We start from the raw sequence: 16,874 nt of genomic DNA on the forward strand, positions 1-16,874 counted from the left end.
CCTGGGGGCGGGGCCGTGGCGTCACCGACAGACCGCTGCAAACGGAACGGGGGGGGGGGGGGGGGGGGAGGAGAGAAACGATTTTTTTTTTTTTTTTTTTTAAACGTCTGCGCCTCGCCGCTACCGTTCCTCGCGTGCGGGGTCAGCCGCATCGGTTAAAAAAAAAAAAATAACAAAGGCGACTACAATATTGCCCCTCTCCGTCACGCACGTGGGCGCCATCTTGGGTCGGGGCGCGGGGAGGCCGCCGCCATGCCGCGAGGGCTGATGGGAAGCGCCTCGGGAACGGGACGACAAAAAAAAAAAGCCTCGCCGGGGGCAGGACGGGGACGGAGACCGGCGCCGCAGAGCCGAGGCCGGCGGGTGCTCTCTCCTGCTCCGGGTCCGCCCGTGTCGTGTCCTCCCCCCCCCGCCGCCAGTCCCATCGTGTGGCGCCGGGGGCGGGGCGGGAGAGCCGGGCTAAGGGGAAGGGGGGGGGCGGGGGAAAGTGGGTGTTTCCCATCGTGCCTTGCGGCAGCAGCGGCGCGGGCTGCGGGAATGAGGTAAAGGCGGGAGGGGCGGGGGCGCGCGGCAGGAAGCTCGGCGGCCAGGCGGCAACGGCGAGCGGAGCGGAGCGAGCCCGGCCCCATGGCGGACACTAAGGTGAGGGGGGGCGGGCGCGCTCCTGCGGGCCGAGGAGCCGGGCGGCGAGGCGGGAAGGGCTGGCGCTGAGGAGGGGAGGGGAGGGGAGGGGGGAGAGGAGGCAGCGCGGGCCGGGGTGGCGGATGGGGGCGGGAGAGTAACGGAAACAGGTTGGGGCCCGGCCGGGGGCAGCGGGCCGGGCCGGGGGAGGCCTGAGGGCCCGCCGGGGTGCGGGGCGTGGGGCGGCCCGGGGGAGCCGGAGGGCTGAGGCGGGCGGGGGGACCCGAGGTCAAGCAAGGCCCGGGAAGGACGAGCTCGGGGCCTTGTCGGAGGGCAGGGAGCGGCCGCGCCGCCTCGTCCCCCGCCTGGCGCGGCGCGGCGGGGCTGGGGGGTTGCCCGGCCGTTTCGGGCGGCCGGGGCGCGTCTGTTTCTTTGGGGCGGGCGGTCCCGCTCCGGCCGGCCTGCGCCGGCGGCGTCCCTTCCCGAGCGCGGGGAAGCCGGGGCCTCTCGCGGGCGCCGCGGCTTCGCCTGCGACTCGGGCGCTTCGGAGGGATCCCTCTCCCCGTTTCCCTCCTTTCTTCTCCTCCTCCTCCTCCTCCCGCTTCTCCGCCCCTCCCCCCAGCCCGCCTGACTGAGCCCTTCGTGCCGCGGCCCGGCGAGAGCAGTAGCCCCCCACGTGCTTGCTATCGCGGCAGGGCGGGATCTTATCGTGATAACGGGATCTGCTTTCTCTCACATGTGGCCGTTGTGGATTGTGCATGTCTCATGGCTTCTGTAATTAATTGGCCAGGTGCAGAACGCGTGATGTATTACCATGTGCCGCTTCCTGCTGGAGGAGACAATATATAAAAGTTTGGCCAACGTTTCTTTTCCTGTTTCTTGAAAGCAGATCCGATTTAATGTCTTTCTTGCTCCTTTCTTACGCACTGGAACACTGGGGACATAGAACTAGCAATAGCTGGTGTGATGTTGTTGATGTAAACAGAATTTATTTTGCAACATTTCTTACCTAATTCCCCCCCCCCCCCCCCCCCGCCCCTTTTCTTTTTTGGTTTGTCGTTGGGTTGGGGTTTTTACTAGACTGCTTCATTTCAGTTGCTCTATGCATGTGCGGTGTGTACCTGCTCTGTAAAGCATATTCTCAACAGAGCCTATAAGAGTGGACTCTTTAACCCATAAAGTGAAAATAGGATTTAAGTGTCTCTAATGCGTAGACTGTTTTTCCTGTCTCTGTTATTCAAACAACAAGAAAACCCAAATTGGTTCCCTTGACCCGAGATAGCTGTTTGTGCCTTCATTAAACTTGCAGATTAATCTCCCTTCTAGGCTTCTCTACTGAATGCTTCTTAGCAGTGCATATGTACAAAGTATTAGAGATGTTTATCGTTTACTTACTAGTCGCATACTAAAAACAGTTCTTAAGCTTAATGAATGCTATGACAGATTCCTAAATAACTAAATAGAAAGTCGTATTTTGGCTATTTACCTGTAACCTAAAGCTCCCCAAAGAGTCTTAAAGAAAAAAAAAACACCTTAAATTATTTCATGAGCATTGCAACTGTGCTTCAAAACTATCTTTATGGGTGATTCTAATACCTAAAACTAGAATAATGAATTTCTGGATATAAAGTGTTCCTTAAGATGGCTTAGGTGGTTGCTTTAGTGTTGGGGGGGGACGGACGACACCATTAATGATAGGTCATGAGTCACTAAGAAATAGTGGTGCTTTAGTAGCATAAAACACATATAGGAAAAATAGTTGAAGAAATTTTTTTCCATAACTAAGAGCTATTGCTCCAAGGTCAAGCCTCTGTACAGTTAATAAGAGTGGTAGGACTAAAACATCTAGCATGGCAAGAGCATCTTTGGGGGTTTTTTGGTTTTGTTTTTTTTTATTTTCTTAGTATTACTATGTTGACTTTAAAGCCATTTGTTTTCAGCTGTAATAATTTTTCCTTATTGTTACAGGGTATTTCAGTTACTAAGATCCAATTGCTGAATAGTCATAAATGTTTTCATTTTAAGCACAGATATAAGTACTTCAGATTTTAGGTACATAGCAAGTTTTGTGTTTGGGTTTTTTTTCTTTCTCCAGGAAACACATGAGGAGCATGATACTTCTACTGAAAATGCAGATGATTCTAACCATGATCCTCAGTTTGAGCCCATAGTTTCTCTTCCTGAGCAAGAAATAAAAACTCTGGAAGAGGATGAGGAAGAACTCTTTAAGATGCAAGTAGAATATTTCTGTGTACTATCTAAATGTTCATTAGACTTGAACTTGAATGTGTTTATAAAAAGCTAGATAACTTGTTAGGAGTCTCTGTGTATGAAGTGGCAACCTAAGTTGATTGGTATTTACTGTGGTGGCAGAGATTGAATGGGACGATGACTGATAATAATGCCAAAAGAAACTCTGAAGTCTGGAACAATAGAAGGGAGCTGATATTACCAATCTGGCTTCAGTATTGTTTAGCCTAAAAGAAAACATTAACTTGGATAATAATTAGAGGTTTGAAATTGTGTGATCACAGTATAAAACAAGTATCTGGGGCAGCAGGGGTGGGGGGTGGGGGGGAATAAGAAGTATATAACATTGCTGCCATGCATCCCCAGTCGTAAAGGGTGGTGTATGATATACTGAAACAAAGCAACCGATGCAGTACAATGTTGGGGCGTTTGTGGCCGTATCTTTCTGTTGTCCTAAACATAGTTTTATCCTTAGATTGGGCTTATTGTTGAATCAGGATAGCTTGCTTAAGATGCATGATCTGCCTGAAGAACAGGTGATCAATCTGTGTAGGCTAAAGGCTTAAGAAGTGTTTTGAATTTGATCCATGACGTGTTTCCTTTGAAATAGGTTTAAAAAATACTGCTTTTACTTAATCACAGAAGGGTATTGTTCATATGGAAGAGAGATTTGAGTTTTCCTTGAGCAGATTCTGGTAAAAACCAAAGCAATGGTCAGTTTCTGACAAGTAGCATGGTGAGATCTCTGACCACTAGGCCTTTCTGCACATGGGATGTGCAGTATCAGATAGAAAGTAGAAATTTTTTTATTTAAAAAGGGGGGATGGGTGGGGAATAACAGTTTTATGTTCCAGTGCTCTGTAGGTTCATTTTTATGTCTACAAAGGGGTGAAGGAGGAAAGGAATCCTTTTTTTGAATGCTGGTTGTTCCGATAGCTAAGCTTAGGGGAATCGCCTACTGAAGGCCAGGTGGACTTGGAAGGATGGACTTGCTTTGGAACAAAGTGTTCATCTGCATCAGAGCATCTATTAGAGTAGCTTGCTCCAACATCTGACACCTTCTCTTGAAGGACCTGGCTTAGTATGAGTCCCTCTCCCTTGCTCTTTTCTAGAAAAGTATGTCTTTATATATATCCTGTAGCGTGAGCAGGTGCTTCCTTTCCTATAGCAGTGTCTTAAATTCCTCACTAGCAGAGCTCAGACTGTCTCTTGGGTCAGTTTTGACTAATGTCCCAAACTACTCCTGTTTTTCTTTTGGCACACTGGCATCTTGGAAGATTAAACAGTGATGTTCTGAAGCAGGTATGTTGCACTGCAGTGCAGCAGTAAGATTTCTTTATTCCTGGTTTAAGATTAGCAACAATTAGGTTTTTGGAGTTAAAAGGAAATGAGTGGCTCTAGAGGGTGAGGGATTTTGTTGACAGTTGATCAAACATTGGTCTTGGAATTACACAAGAGTCTTTACTTAGCCTCAAGCTGCTCAATTTCTTGAATTAATAAATACTGCTGGTTAGATGGAGCAGTTGTATTCATAACATATAGAAAGAACTCTAGCTGTAGCAAAAGCTGTTAATTAGCTACCTTAATTTAAAAGGTTGCCTACACCAAATATGCTAATCATCCCCCAAAAGAGTGTCCAGAACCTGTTGAATTTTAGTATAGCTATTACATCATTCCTAATAGTTTGTTATTAAATTTGAATTTATCATATCAGTTTCTAAATTTGTATGTAGAAATAGAACAGGGAACCTTAGAAAAGGAAATCTTTGTTGTGTGTGGCTTTTAAAAAAACCAACTGTACTGTTTAGTTGAGTATGCTGTTTTGATAAATGTTTCTACATGCAGGCTAACTTCTTAAATTCTCTCTTCTTCAAGGCGAGCAAAGCTATTCCGGTTTGCATCTGAGAATGACCTTCCAGAATGGAAAGAACGAGGAACTGGTGATGTGAAACTCCTGAAACACAAGGAGAAGGGAACAATTCGCCTCCTCATGAGGAGGGATAAAACCCTAAAAATCTGTGCAAACCATTATAGTATGTTATACATTGCTATACTTCTTTTGTTTTAAAAAATAAGCTTATAGAATTGTATGTTGTAGATTAAGAGCTCAGTGACTTTTTAGTGGCAGCTAGAGAATTGCTCTATGTCTTTAAACAGCAAATTTATATTAGACTGTAAAAGATTTGTCTCTTACTCTGCACACAAGGCTACAGGCATCAAAACCAATGAGTGCTTATTTTTAATTAACAGAAAGAAGCTGTGGTTGGTTTTGATGATTGCCTGCAAAACTGCATCTTAAAGTTGTTTGGTTTTGTGGGGTTTCTTTTCCTTCAGACTCTGCTAGTGTTCAAAAGACACTTTAAAATTTAGCTGGGATAGATAGACTTTATGTGATTGCTCCCAGTGTGTGTGTGTGTTTTGATGATTAATACTATGTAGAAAATGTAGGCCTTAATAATGTTTAGAATAAGAAATTAGTGTATACAGTCTTTTTTTCATAAAAGAATGAGAAATAAGCAATCACAATAATTACTACTTTGAGCTAAATGTTTGAATTAGTAGAAGCAATTGCTTAACCATCAGAAAACATACTGAGGTGCTAAACTAATCTGTGGCTGCCTTTCTCTGCTTGTGAAATTAACTGAAATGAACATCGTATATTCTGCTAACTCATTCAGAAAGAATGTGTATTGAGAGCTGATGGAGCAGGAGAGTTTGTTCCTTTGATCCTCTTAGAATAAAAATAAACATGAAAGGGTAAGACAGACTTGAAAGTCAATATAGCTAGCAACAAGTACATTAATTTGGTAATACTTTGTCACTTGCTTGCTTTGGTAACACTCAAGTTCTTATATGAAGAGTATATAGTATTCTGTGGATTTAAACTACTTTTAGATAACTGGAAATAAATTTGTTTGAAGTACCTTAATACAAATCTGCAGTCAGAAGCTCTAATGCTTATTTTCTTGGGGTAGATCTCTTCAGAAAGACTAATCAGGACACAAGCATTCCTGTTTAGTAAATGAAATGGCAAATATGAAAGCAGTGTAGTCACCAACCAATAAGAATAAACTTTTTGTTTAGGAAAATAAATGTTGCACATACGCAAAACAGAATTTATAAATTTATGGTGTTCTTGTCAAGAGGGTTTTTTTCCTGGAAAAAGTGCCTGCTTTATTGAATTTATGCTAACTTATGGGCAGACAAAAGGATTCTTCATTTTTGCAAAACATTAAATGAAACAAAATTGTAATTTGATCTCTAAATTTAAAAAATGCAAAAAAGTGAGTAGACTCTTCAGATTTCTCTTGAACTAAACAAAGGACCCAGGGGTCGGGGAGAAAAAAAACAAACCTGCTTACACTTTGCATGTGTGTAATGTAAAAAAATCTTAGAGTAGTGTGAGAAGTAGCATTCCAACTTCTCCAATCAGTCAGGTTAAGTAATTATAGTGTCTTGGAGGGAAAGGGCTCTGTTTACTGAGAAGGAATAAATGGATTGAAAAATATGCTGTGCACATTTTGCAGCACTGCAGAATTCTGTAATACCTTATAGTAGAGCTTTAAACTGAGGGGAGAGAAATAAACCTGATTTGATGACTAATTGTAGGAATAATACTTTTTTCAATTTTTTTTTTGTAGTACCTAGTACTTTCAGTGTGCGAAAGAATGAATGCTGTTTGTCTGTCTGGATGCCTTTTATTTCTAAACCATTTGACTGTTCTTCAGAGTTGTGCTTAGTGACTGCATCTCTCTTAGTATCACAGTCATCTGTTTCAAACAAGAATTGAATCAAACTCTCAGTTTCTTAACAATAGGGAATCTAGCATTCTTTTATACAGTAATCTTGCATCATTTTATTTGACGATGTAAGGAAAAATATATGTGGGCACTATTGTCTTCTATTTATTCAACAGTAATTCTGTGAAAAGTGCTTTACATAACCATCACAGTCAGCTGTCAGTAAGATTCATGGAGGCTGGTGTGGAAAACATCTACTATTGTGCTGTCTACATCTTCTAATGCTTTCTTTTTCAGTCACACCCTTAATGGAGCTGAAGCCTAATGCTGGGAGCGACAGGGCATGGGTCTGGAACACACATGCTGACTTTGCAGATGAAAGCCCCAAGCCTGAACTTCTGGCAATCCGATTTTTAAATGCAGAGAGTGAGTGGACTGACCCTGAACTTACATTGATTGTATACTGTCAGGTTACACTACATGTCTAAACACTGCTGTAAAACTACTGTTGTAGATACACTGTGACTTACCACTGCATGGTAGTGTTAGCTAATTACTGCTTTAACTGAGAGAAGTCAGTTAATCACTTAACCATACATGTTGACAAACAGTGTAATAATTAGGTCTCCAGTAATATTTATAGAGCTTTCTGCCCTAGGCACTTTTTTTAACCTAAGCCATTTCATACAAGTGTAATGCCAATTAGAATAAAACTAAAAGCAGTAATACTATGGGGTAGAGTTTAATACATGCAGCTTGCTTTCATTTATCTCAGGTGCTCAATTGTGGTTAAGATTACATTTTTGCATTAGAAGCAAATTGAGATTTCTGGTCCATCTGTATTAGCAGAACATTGGGGTGGGGGGTGTTTGCTGTTTGGTTTTTTTTTAAATGAAGTATGTAGTATCTTCTTTGTTTTGATTAAAAGGAACACTTGGTGAAAAGTGCTAGTCAAGCCCAAGAATCATACTAGTTGGGTTTTTTTGGAGTGACTACATTGACTACCAGAACAGAAAGGAAGTCTGTAATTACATATGGATCTGCTGGTAGGGCTGAATGACAGTGGTAGCTTTCCCAACTCCTTGAGACTGAATCAAAGAACTGGCTTTTTTTCTTGGGGGGGGGGGGGGGGGGGAAGGGCAAAATGAAAGTGGAAAAATGTTGTTCTGTTTCCTGCTTTACGATTTGCCACACAAGTTTAGTGTTAGCTGCCTCTTCTCCCTACATGCTAGGTGGCTGTTTATTTTAAAACTAGGTGGATTTGCCTACATCTAGGAAGAGCTTAGTATATCTCGTTTGCTTCCTTTTCCTCAAGTCTCCAACATCATATTGTTTAGCCAAATAAATCTTTCTGATCCACCTGCTTAGAGCTTGCTTCTTTCTTAATCAAATGTGAAATTAAAGGGTTTTGCCTCTTTCTGGTAGAGGTTGTTCAGCTTACTGAGTGTTTTGTCTCAAGGGAGTAGTCCTCTTTTGCCTGTTTACCCTTTGTAGTACTAAGCAGATGACAGGTGAACACACATAAGTATGCCCTTCAAGTAGCTTTCCTTTTTGAGATGCTTGGAAAGGAATCAATACAAATACTTCCTGGACTAGTTTGACAGTGGCTTCTGAATTCCTGTGAGGCAACAGTGACCTCATGTGGTCAATCAGACCAAGTTGGTGTACCGAATTGCCATCTTTACAGTTCTGGTGTTAGAAAGTGCCTTGCCTAATGCACTTTTGTGTCTTGTTGCTTGTATTGCTTATGTAAAAACATTATTGTAACTTGATCAACTGCTTGGAATGACTGTTGGTGGCTTAGACCAAAACATAATGAAGGTTATACTTCCTTAGCTATTGTATTTGGGCATAGGTTGAGTCCAGGCCTTTGGGTATTGAGTCTGAATATGCTGTATTAATGAAACAGGCTTTATCTTCCATTCTTGATGTTAAGAACCCTATGTTATGGTAAGGATGTGGAGGTCTTTTTAGGGTGTAATGTAGTTGACAAGGATAGTAGTTCAAAGCTAATCTTGAGTCTTTTGCCCACAGATAGTCATATGAGCAGCCTCTGATATCATATTCTTATTCCTGTAGGCTAGGGACAGCTGGGAGTTACAATAACTACAAAACAGCTCCTTCTGGCATTACGTTTTAAATATTTTGCAAAATAAGCTGCTTTAATAGACTTGCTAAAGAAAACAAACTGCTTCTGCATAAAGATGTGATTCAAGAATTTTGCATAGCCTCTTGGATGATTTTAAACTAGTTTACTTCATAAGTGCCTACAAGTTCTATTTATACAAAATTCTGGTATATTTCTTCAAGATTGGAAGTATTCAATGTTGCAAGGAGGTAAAACTAATGAAAAAAATATTCTATCTTTACTGAAACAGATGCACAGAAATTCAAGGCAAAATTTGAAGAATGCAGGAATGAAGTAGACAAGAGGGCAAAGAAAGGTAAGGTTAAAAGTCTAAGTGTACCACTCCGCTTTTTCTAGCTGTTTGAATGGTTATAGTCCCCTGGAGTTTCATTGTGTTTTAGCAGACTCACTCTGTACTGAACTGCAGTCTTCAGTTCAGGTGCTTTTTCTGTCTGCGAGAGTAATAGTTCACAGGAGTGACAACTGCCTTCTTTTTCATAGAAGGCTGTTACAGTTGCTGTTGGGACATTGCTTTTTTGGAAAGGCTACTAAGGAAGCATATCTGGTGTATAGTATGCAAGTGAACTGTGAACACTGCAACCAGAGTGATATTTCCTCCTTCCAGTTCCCCTTCTTGAATTCCACAAATATATAATCATGCAAGCAGAATACTTAATTTTTATAGTTGTTAACGTGTGTGAAGTTGTAGCTTTTCTTCCCAGGTCTGTCTAATAGATGAATGCACTGCCTTGTAGAAATGCCTGTGTGACGAGATACATAAAATAAACACTTCCATCTTTCTAAAGTACAGATTACTAGTGGTCTGCAGTCAACAAATTTAGATTGGAATTTTTCAGTCGTAAGAAATTCCTATTCCCCAGTCCCAAACTAGGGAACTTGACTTTTGTTTTTTTGGTTAAGATGGGCAAGAAGCTAAGGACTTGAGACATCTACTTGACTGGACAGTGTATGGAGTCTGTACTGGTAGCAGCAAAGCTGACCAAACGTTACATGTTTCTCAGTCACTATGATTAGGCCCTCATTTAGTGATTAAAATATGCAAGTGGTATTTCTTGAATTCTGACATCTGAAGTAATTACCAAAGGAAAAGAAATGGAATTAATCACTCCACTGCTCAGTGGAGAATTTCTTTACTTTTGTTCTTATTTTAAATATCAACTGTCTCTCCCCACCCTCACCTTCTATGTCTCTACTCTTTCCCCTGAAACAGGAAAATCCGTTACTGCCTGTATGTAACTTTTTTCCTAATCAATCTCTTAGCAGGCACAGACAAAAATGATAGTGCTGATAAAGTTGCTGAAAAACTAGAAGAGCTTTCTGTAAAGGAAGAGAGCAAAGAATCTGAGAAGAAAGAGACCAAGGAAAAAACTGAAGAAAAGCAATAAATCATCCTGGGCCTTGCAGTTTTTCCTTTACTTTTTTCTTTCTTTCTTTTTCTTTTTTGTTTGGTTGGTGGGTTTTTTGTTTGGTTTTTTGGGTGGTTTTTTTTGGTTTTTGTTTTTTTGTTTTTTTTTACAAGGGACTTTATAAGGAACTGAATTCACCGTTCAGGTTGTTTTTTCTAAGCTTTTGCCCTTTTGAAGATGTCTTCAGAAAATCCATTCCCCAGTCATGAAAATGTACTGTGCTAACTTTCTTTTCCATAGTGGAAACACTTATTTATAGTCATCCAAAAGAGTGAATAAAACAAACTTGAAAACAGCATCAGAGGACAGAACTGAGTTTTCTATATACTTTAAAGGCTTATGAATACACTTATTTCATTGAGTGTTGAGATACATATCATCATACCTGTGGATTAATTAGGTTAACAGACTTTACCAACAGGGAAGATTAAGATTACATACATGTTTCTTACGTGGCTTCTAAAACTGTAATATAACAGACCTTTCACACTTTTTCTGCTGTGTGTTCCTGAGCAGGGAATGTGCCTGTGATTCTTGAAATGCAGCAGACTTCTGGAATCAGGTGATAGAGCATTCCTGGCACACTATTAATGATGTTCCATCAGACAGTGAAAATAAAGGTGGGGGAGAAAATGTATTACATGAGACTTGAAGTGTTTTCCTCTTACAAAATAAAATCTCAGCTCCCTCCCTGCCCCCCCCCCAATTTGTTAATATTACAAATGCCTGACTTAAGCACAAAGTTGTTGCTCTGGTCCCAGATCTTCCATGATGTGCTACTTGCTGACTGAAGGCAGCAGCAGCCTGTTATACTAAGGTGTATACAAAGGAATCTTAACTGAGTACCTTACTAGGAGATTCCCCATGTAAGCTTATCATAAAGGTTGTACTCTGAAATTTCTTTTAAATTTAAAAAAAGCTTTTAAAAGCTTTTTTTCCCAGGGCTTTGGAGCTTGCATTGTTTTTACAAACTGGAGGGGTTCTGAACTTTTAAGATGCATGGTGGGAGGCTGTCCCTCTTGGAGGGTGGCAGTCTGACATTTGCTTTGGAAGAGTTAACTGTTGTACATGCTTGAGGGGCCCCCCTCCTTGCCGGAATGGGAAAATTGATCAAATCTTTCCTACAAATGTTTTCTGTTTATCTGGTTTCAAGTTAGTGCTAGAGAGTAGGAAAATAAACTATAGTAAGCAATAAAATCAACACAATTTTTAAATCTGATAGATTAAATTAATTTCCTTGTTAACCACTAATACAAGGGTAGTATTAGGATGGCGATGGAATTCTGTAATACTGTTTCCAAAATAATTATGAAAACTGGACAGAACTTGCTAAACTTTTAAGACTGTATGATGTTAACATTGGATAGCAAGACCTTTTTATCTTCATAAAGAGGCTTTCCAAGTAGGTCAGGTTCTGCAGTCTACCTGAGGAAAATATATTTTTTAGAAAATCTTGTCTGTTTTCTTAGCACTGCCTTTTGATGCTACAATGAACTAGTCTTAAATCTGGAACTGTAATTAAGGTACTCACTTCATTCAAAGTAATTCCTTTGGTATTGTGCATGTTCCCCTTCAAGTACAGCAGATATCAAAAGTCTGTTAATTAACAAAGATGGTTGAAAGGCAAAATAAAATGCTCTTTAGTGTTTCTGGTTTGGAAATAACAAGACAAAGCTATTCTGAAGTACTTAACATTTGAATGTAAAAGCCAAATCTTTATCTGTGAGTCACTGTAAATTCTCTGATCTGATAATGTCAAACAGTGTGTCTAAATTGATAGAAATGACATTTAAAAATTACAAAATAAATTTAAATTTTCATTTAAAGCGATTTGCTTTTTATTTAAAGAACTCTTACTGGGAATGCATTTTTAGCCTGCAGGGACAAAGTGATGAAGGCAGCAAAATGAGTGAGTTTGATTTCATTGTCAAACGTTGTACAGAAGAGGGGAGGAAACACTTGAATGACTTGATTTGTCTTAATCTTGGATATTGACAACTCCTGCTTAATTTTATTACCCTCTCTTCTCTTCTTTACTTATGCATGCTTAAATGATTTCAAGAAATTTCCATTCCTGTTTAGGTTAACCGATCCATGTTTACAGTTCATGGATTAGAACCATCCTTAATTCAAGTCTGCAATCTCAGAGCCAAGTTATGAGGGACCACTAAGTAAAATAACTTCTCTGGATGGCATTTGGCTGAAGAATGCCGTAGCCTTCTTAACTAAGGGATGGTTAGTCAACTTCAGGAGCCATAGGTGTGCTGTTCTACAAATTAAAAAGCAGTAAGTATTTTTAAAATTGATCTTGGTGAAATGAGGCTTTTTAACGTGTAAGTGATTCTAATGATAAACTTTCCTATATGTAATATAGACTACCAAGAGATGTCCTTGAAATGTTTTTGTAGCGCTCTCTGTAGTGAGTATTCTAGAGTTCTAGCTGATGTAGTGTCTTGTCCCCTGCCCAGGTCACCAGGTGTTCATGCTTTCCCACCATCTTCACTGTTAACAGGGTTATTGAGATGATAGAAGCTGACCTGTCTTGTCAGGCAATAGAGAGTCTTAAAATAATAACTTGGCTCAAAAAATAGTCCTTTGACAAAAAGGTAAGCTTATAGTGCAAAAGTTCCTTCCTGAATCTGTGGGCAACTATTAAAATGTGTCAGTTGCCTTATACTTGTTTCTGAAATGGCAATAACTTCAGTGTGATTTAAATGTCTGAACCTGTTTGAAGGTCTTGTGCCATAGTAAAAATGGCTCGTGTAGAAACCTCTAATTCATGGTTTAGACACAGTACAGAAACTTGCTGAATCTTTAATTTCTGCACTTTATAGGGCTGTGTTGAGACTAAATTTCTCTCAAGGATTCTAGAGACAAAATGGATTCTAGGCTATTTTAACACCTGCAATTGAATAGTGGCTACTTTCCCTCTTACTTCCAGTGAGGCAAGGTAACTCCTAGCATCTTTAAATGCAGATGAAAATAATGGGGAATGGAGTTTTGTTAATGCAGCTGACTAAAGAATAAAGTCTTTTTAAGCACTTCTACCTTAAATAACAGCGTTACTGAGAATATGGCTGAATCTTAAAGTACAAGTGAAGATTTTTAAGAGGTTTTAATCCATTTTTGGTAAAAATGGAAACTGCAGTAGGATTAGTAGAGCATTGTCAGGTGCTAAAGTCTGCAATTTGTACAAATTCTGCTTGCTTCAAGTGCAGAAAGTGCTATATAAGCCAGGCTTAATAACCCAGCCTTTGTTGGTACTGATGGTTTTGTGTGTATAAAACTGGATGGATGAGTGTTTGAGGTCACTTGAATAATGAATTTAACTTAGAAATAGGTAAATTTTGATGAGCATCAAAATAGTATCTTCTTAATAGGTAATTACGGTCTTAAAAAATTAGACTTAAGTTTTTTTTTAATACAAAAATGAATTCAAAATAGTTCTTTCTAAATCCCATGTTAATTATTTTGAAGACTACGCTAACAGGGTTTTTTTCTCCAGGAATAAGCTTGTATTAGCGATACTAAATGTCTCATTCAAAATTGCAAACACGCCAATTTGCTGTATTTTAACACTGTAAATGATATTTTTTTTCCTGTGTAATAAGGTAGCTTGTATCAAACACAAGTTCTCTGTGATACCAAAAACTCAGAAAATTAAAGTTCTTCTCAACACTATGCAGACATGAGAATGTTGTGAATCTTTATTATTTTTGATGCAACATGCTCAGGAAATACCTGTATGTAAAGGGCAAAAATACAAGTCTGAATGGTTCTTTCAATTTTGTTACTAAATGTCTTGGAAAGTTTAATTTAAAAATATGAAGGATTTAACTGAAAAACAAGGGATCAGTTTGTACATATACCTTCATAACGGCAAGAAGTGCGATAGGGCTGTGCAGAAGAGGAGGAGGACGAAGTGTGCAGGTACACCATCTCTTTTCTCACTTGGTATTCTGTAGATGTGTAGGGAGGCATTTGGTTCAGAAAGCATCCGCAGTGTGAGCAGTAATTCCTTGCCTGTGAAGGAGCCACCTGCAGCCCAGACCAACTGTACCAGTTAGGAGTATGGATTTCCCAATTTGAGAATCTGTCAGGTCCAGAAGGTGGATGGTGTGCTTTATGGCTATGGCGAGTCATGCTGAACTCTGACTTCCCACAACAGAAATGCTGTGCTTTATGCTGCTTCATCTCAATGCATTCCTTTGAATAACTTAAGAAGTTTAATGGTACTAGAAACTTTTCTCTAAAGACGAGGCTGATTCAGAGTTCAGAAAACTTAGCTTGATACCTTACTAATACTGAATTGTAACTATTTGTGTAGAAATGGAGATTGTGGGGGAGATAACATTATAAACTGCCTTATTGTTTTTTGATCTCCTGTACAGATTGCCATCAGCTTTCAATGCTGAGTACTTAAAACAGTGGTGTGGTTATTTAAAACAAACCCAGACCTCTCTCCATTTAAGTCTCTGTAGTTGTCTGCATTTATGTTCTTCTGTTCCCAGTACACCTATCTGTTCTGCCTGGTCCAGCTTGTTTCTAGCAAGCTGTATTTTCTAAGGTGTCTATGGCAAGCTGCTGTCTTAATTTTGATTAGCCAAACTAATTTCAAAGTGTTCTTAAATTCCTGAGGTCTTGTCTGTGTGTAAACCTGCACTAGTTTAGTGAAGTGAGGGGTGTGTACAACGGATTTCATTTTTTTAAATTTTTGCTTTTATGATGGCTTATTTAGGAGTTACTTTAAAAGTCTTCCTAATTAGATTTAGCTAGAATTGCCTTTAAAATAGAAGTAAAAGAAATTACCAGTCTTTCACTAACAATCTTTGATAATGTATCATTTTCAGAGTCAGGAGATGACAAAAACCAACTGCAACAGACCAGAATTATTTTGCTTGGTGAAGAAAAGGTTGAAGTAATCAGCTGTAGAGTAGATTGTGCATGTAAGTGATTTCTCAGACTGTAGTTCATGTGAAAACAAGGTGTTCTCTCAAGTAAGCAACTTGTGCAATTATATAATAAGGAAATAATTCTTGAAGCTGTGAAAACTGACAAGCACAGGAGCAAAAAAATCTCCTCATATTTGAGCATTGAATAGTTACTAGTATCTACAGCTATGCATCAGATTTATAACCACTGCTGTGTTTTTCCAATATGCAGATTTAAGTATGGAAAACTTTTGTCTGCTTCTATCACATTAGACATTAACCACTGACTTAAGACCTGTTCATATTTGAAAGACTTGCTTGTGTAACTAGTTTGGTATAGTCTCCTAGTGAAACTGTTGCCTACATTAGATCCATAAATAAATTACATTTGTAGAAATACTTTTTTAAGTATTAATGGTGAAGCTAGGGCTTGTGGGGTATAGATTATCTGTTATGCTTTTAACCAATATAATGACAAATGTTTTAAGTACAAGGTGCTAGCATAATTCTGGATTAGATGTTATGTACAGCAAACTTATTTTGTGGAAGGTCTCTGACTACTGCAAGTATTTCCTGAACTTTATAGTCTTAAACTTATTTTCAACTTTCAAGTTGGAGAAGTCCAGGTCTTTGTTGTTTATCAGTCTTAGTACAAATTTGCATCAGCTGATTCACTGTATTGTAGATATTAACTGTTCTATCAAGATGTGCAATTTACTTAACAGAGAAGTAATGGTGTCACAAGTTCTTGCCTATTCATGTTGTGTTGGCTGTCCTCATTTCAAGTAGCTAAAAGTATATAGTTTTCTAATGCTGTTTTTCCATAAAAGCAATTATAGCTATGTAAACATCAACAAAGATGGATTGGACATTAAAGTGACTGAATATTTTGCATTCTTTGGAGGATATTTCTCAAGTCTATTCTACTAGGTGTATAATTAAAGTTACATTGCTTCTTGTAAATAGTGCTTATCAGTTTTAGTATCTTAATTTATTTGCTGGTACATGAACCACTGTTGGCTTTCTCAGTTTCAGCAGCATCATTTAGAGTGATATTCCATCCTAGTAGAGGAGAATTACACCTTGTTAATGGTTTTAAACAGGATGGTTGGTGAATCTTCAAAACTGTTCAGAGGCCTACATTATTCTAATGTAAGTAGTTTCTTGTGGGGATGGTTTAGGAATCAGTCTGTAAATAAAGTAATCAAAGTCTCATCATAAATGCAACTTGACATGCCCCATCGCTGCAGTTCGGAAATACATGTTACGTGGGTTCTGTTCTAAGCAAATGCTATTCCCTGGAAGAATCTAGAAAGTTATGTGGGATATCTGTTTAGGCTACTGAAAAGCCATTATTAGGCAATAATTTCTTGATATATCTAGTAAGAAATAAACTTGACCAACTAAATGAAAATTGTCATATTAAAGTTCCAATAGGTAACTTAGTAGGCCTGGCTTGTACCCAGAACTGTCTAGCCTGCTTGGACTTTTTGCCAGCACCACGCTGCTCATGGTGATCCAGATGTCCTATGTACTGAGCAGTGCAAGTTTGAGGGAAAAACAGCTTTTATGAAACACCTAGTTGCTGATCTTCCAGGGTCTTGCCAGTCACCCTGAACAGTTCGCAGGTCACCCATATTACGTGGGCTGGCAATGCATTTGTTGTGGTAAGCAAATACGGTAAGAAAAGTAGAATTATTTATTCTGGTCATCGTCTAATGACAACAGTTAATACAAGCTAGGAGCTATATTGCCTTGTGACCACTAAAAGATTCCA

The 16,874-nt window shown here is 39.5% G+C and overlaps 1 protein-coding gene and 1 non-coding gene across 2 annotated transcripts; both read left to right on the top strand.

Moving 5' to 3' along the window:
• Positions 1 to 504: 504 nt before the first annotated feature.
• Positions 505 to 11,992, top strand: RANBP1 (RAN binding protein 1). Its single transcript, XM_049804963.1, has 6 exons — positions 505 to 642; positions 2,717 to 2,853; positions 4,747 to 4,904; positions 6,909 to 7,037; positions 8,990 to 9,055; positions 10,021 to 11,992. The coding sequence occupies exons 1-6, from the start codon at positions 628 to 630 to the stop codon at positions 10,143 to 10,145; spliced, it is 630 nt and encodes a 209-aa protein (XP_049660920.1). The 5' UTR covers positions 505 to 627; the 3' UTR covers positions 10,146 to 11,992.
• Positions 9,140 to 9,272, top strand: LOC126041414 (small nucleolar RNA SNORA77). Its single transcript, XR_007506854.1, has one exon. It is a non-coding gene; the product is annotated as a small nucleolar RNA SNORA77 (small nucleolar RNA).
• Positions 11,993 to 16,874: the final 4,882 nt, after the last annotated feature.

This window comes from Accipiter gentilis, chromosome 7, assembly GCF_929443795.1.
Source record: "Accipiter gentilis chromosome 7, bAccGen1.1, whole genome shotgun sequence".
In the NCBI taxonomy this organism is placed as follows: Eukaryota; Metazoa; Chordata; class Aves; order Accipitriformes; family Accipitridae; genus Astur; species Astur gentilis.

What these genes read in the sequence shown, in the direction of transcription:
- RANBP1 (XM_049804963.1), top strand. An exon ending in GAGGAAGAACTCTTTAAGAT is followed by an intron (nt 2,854 to 4,746) that starts GCAAGTAGAATA and finishes CTCTTCTTCAAG; the next exon opens with GCGAGCAAAGCTATTCCGGT. An exon ending in AATCTGTGCAAACCATTATA is followed by an intron (nt 4,905 to 6,908) that starts GTATGTTATACA and finishes TTTCTTTTTCAG; the next exon opens with TCACACCCTTAATGGAGCTG.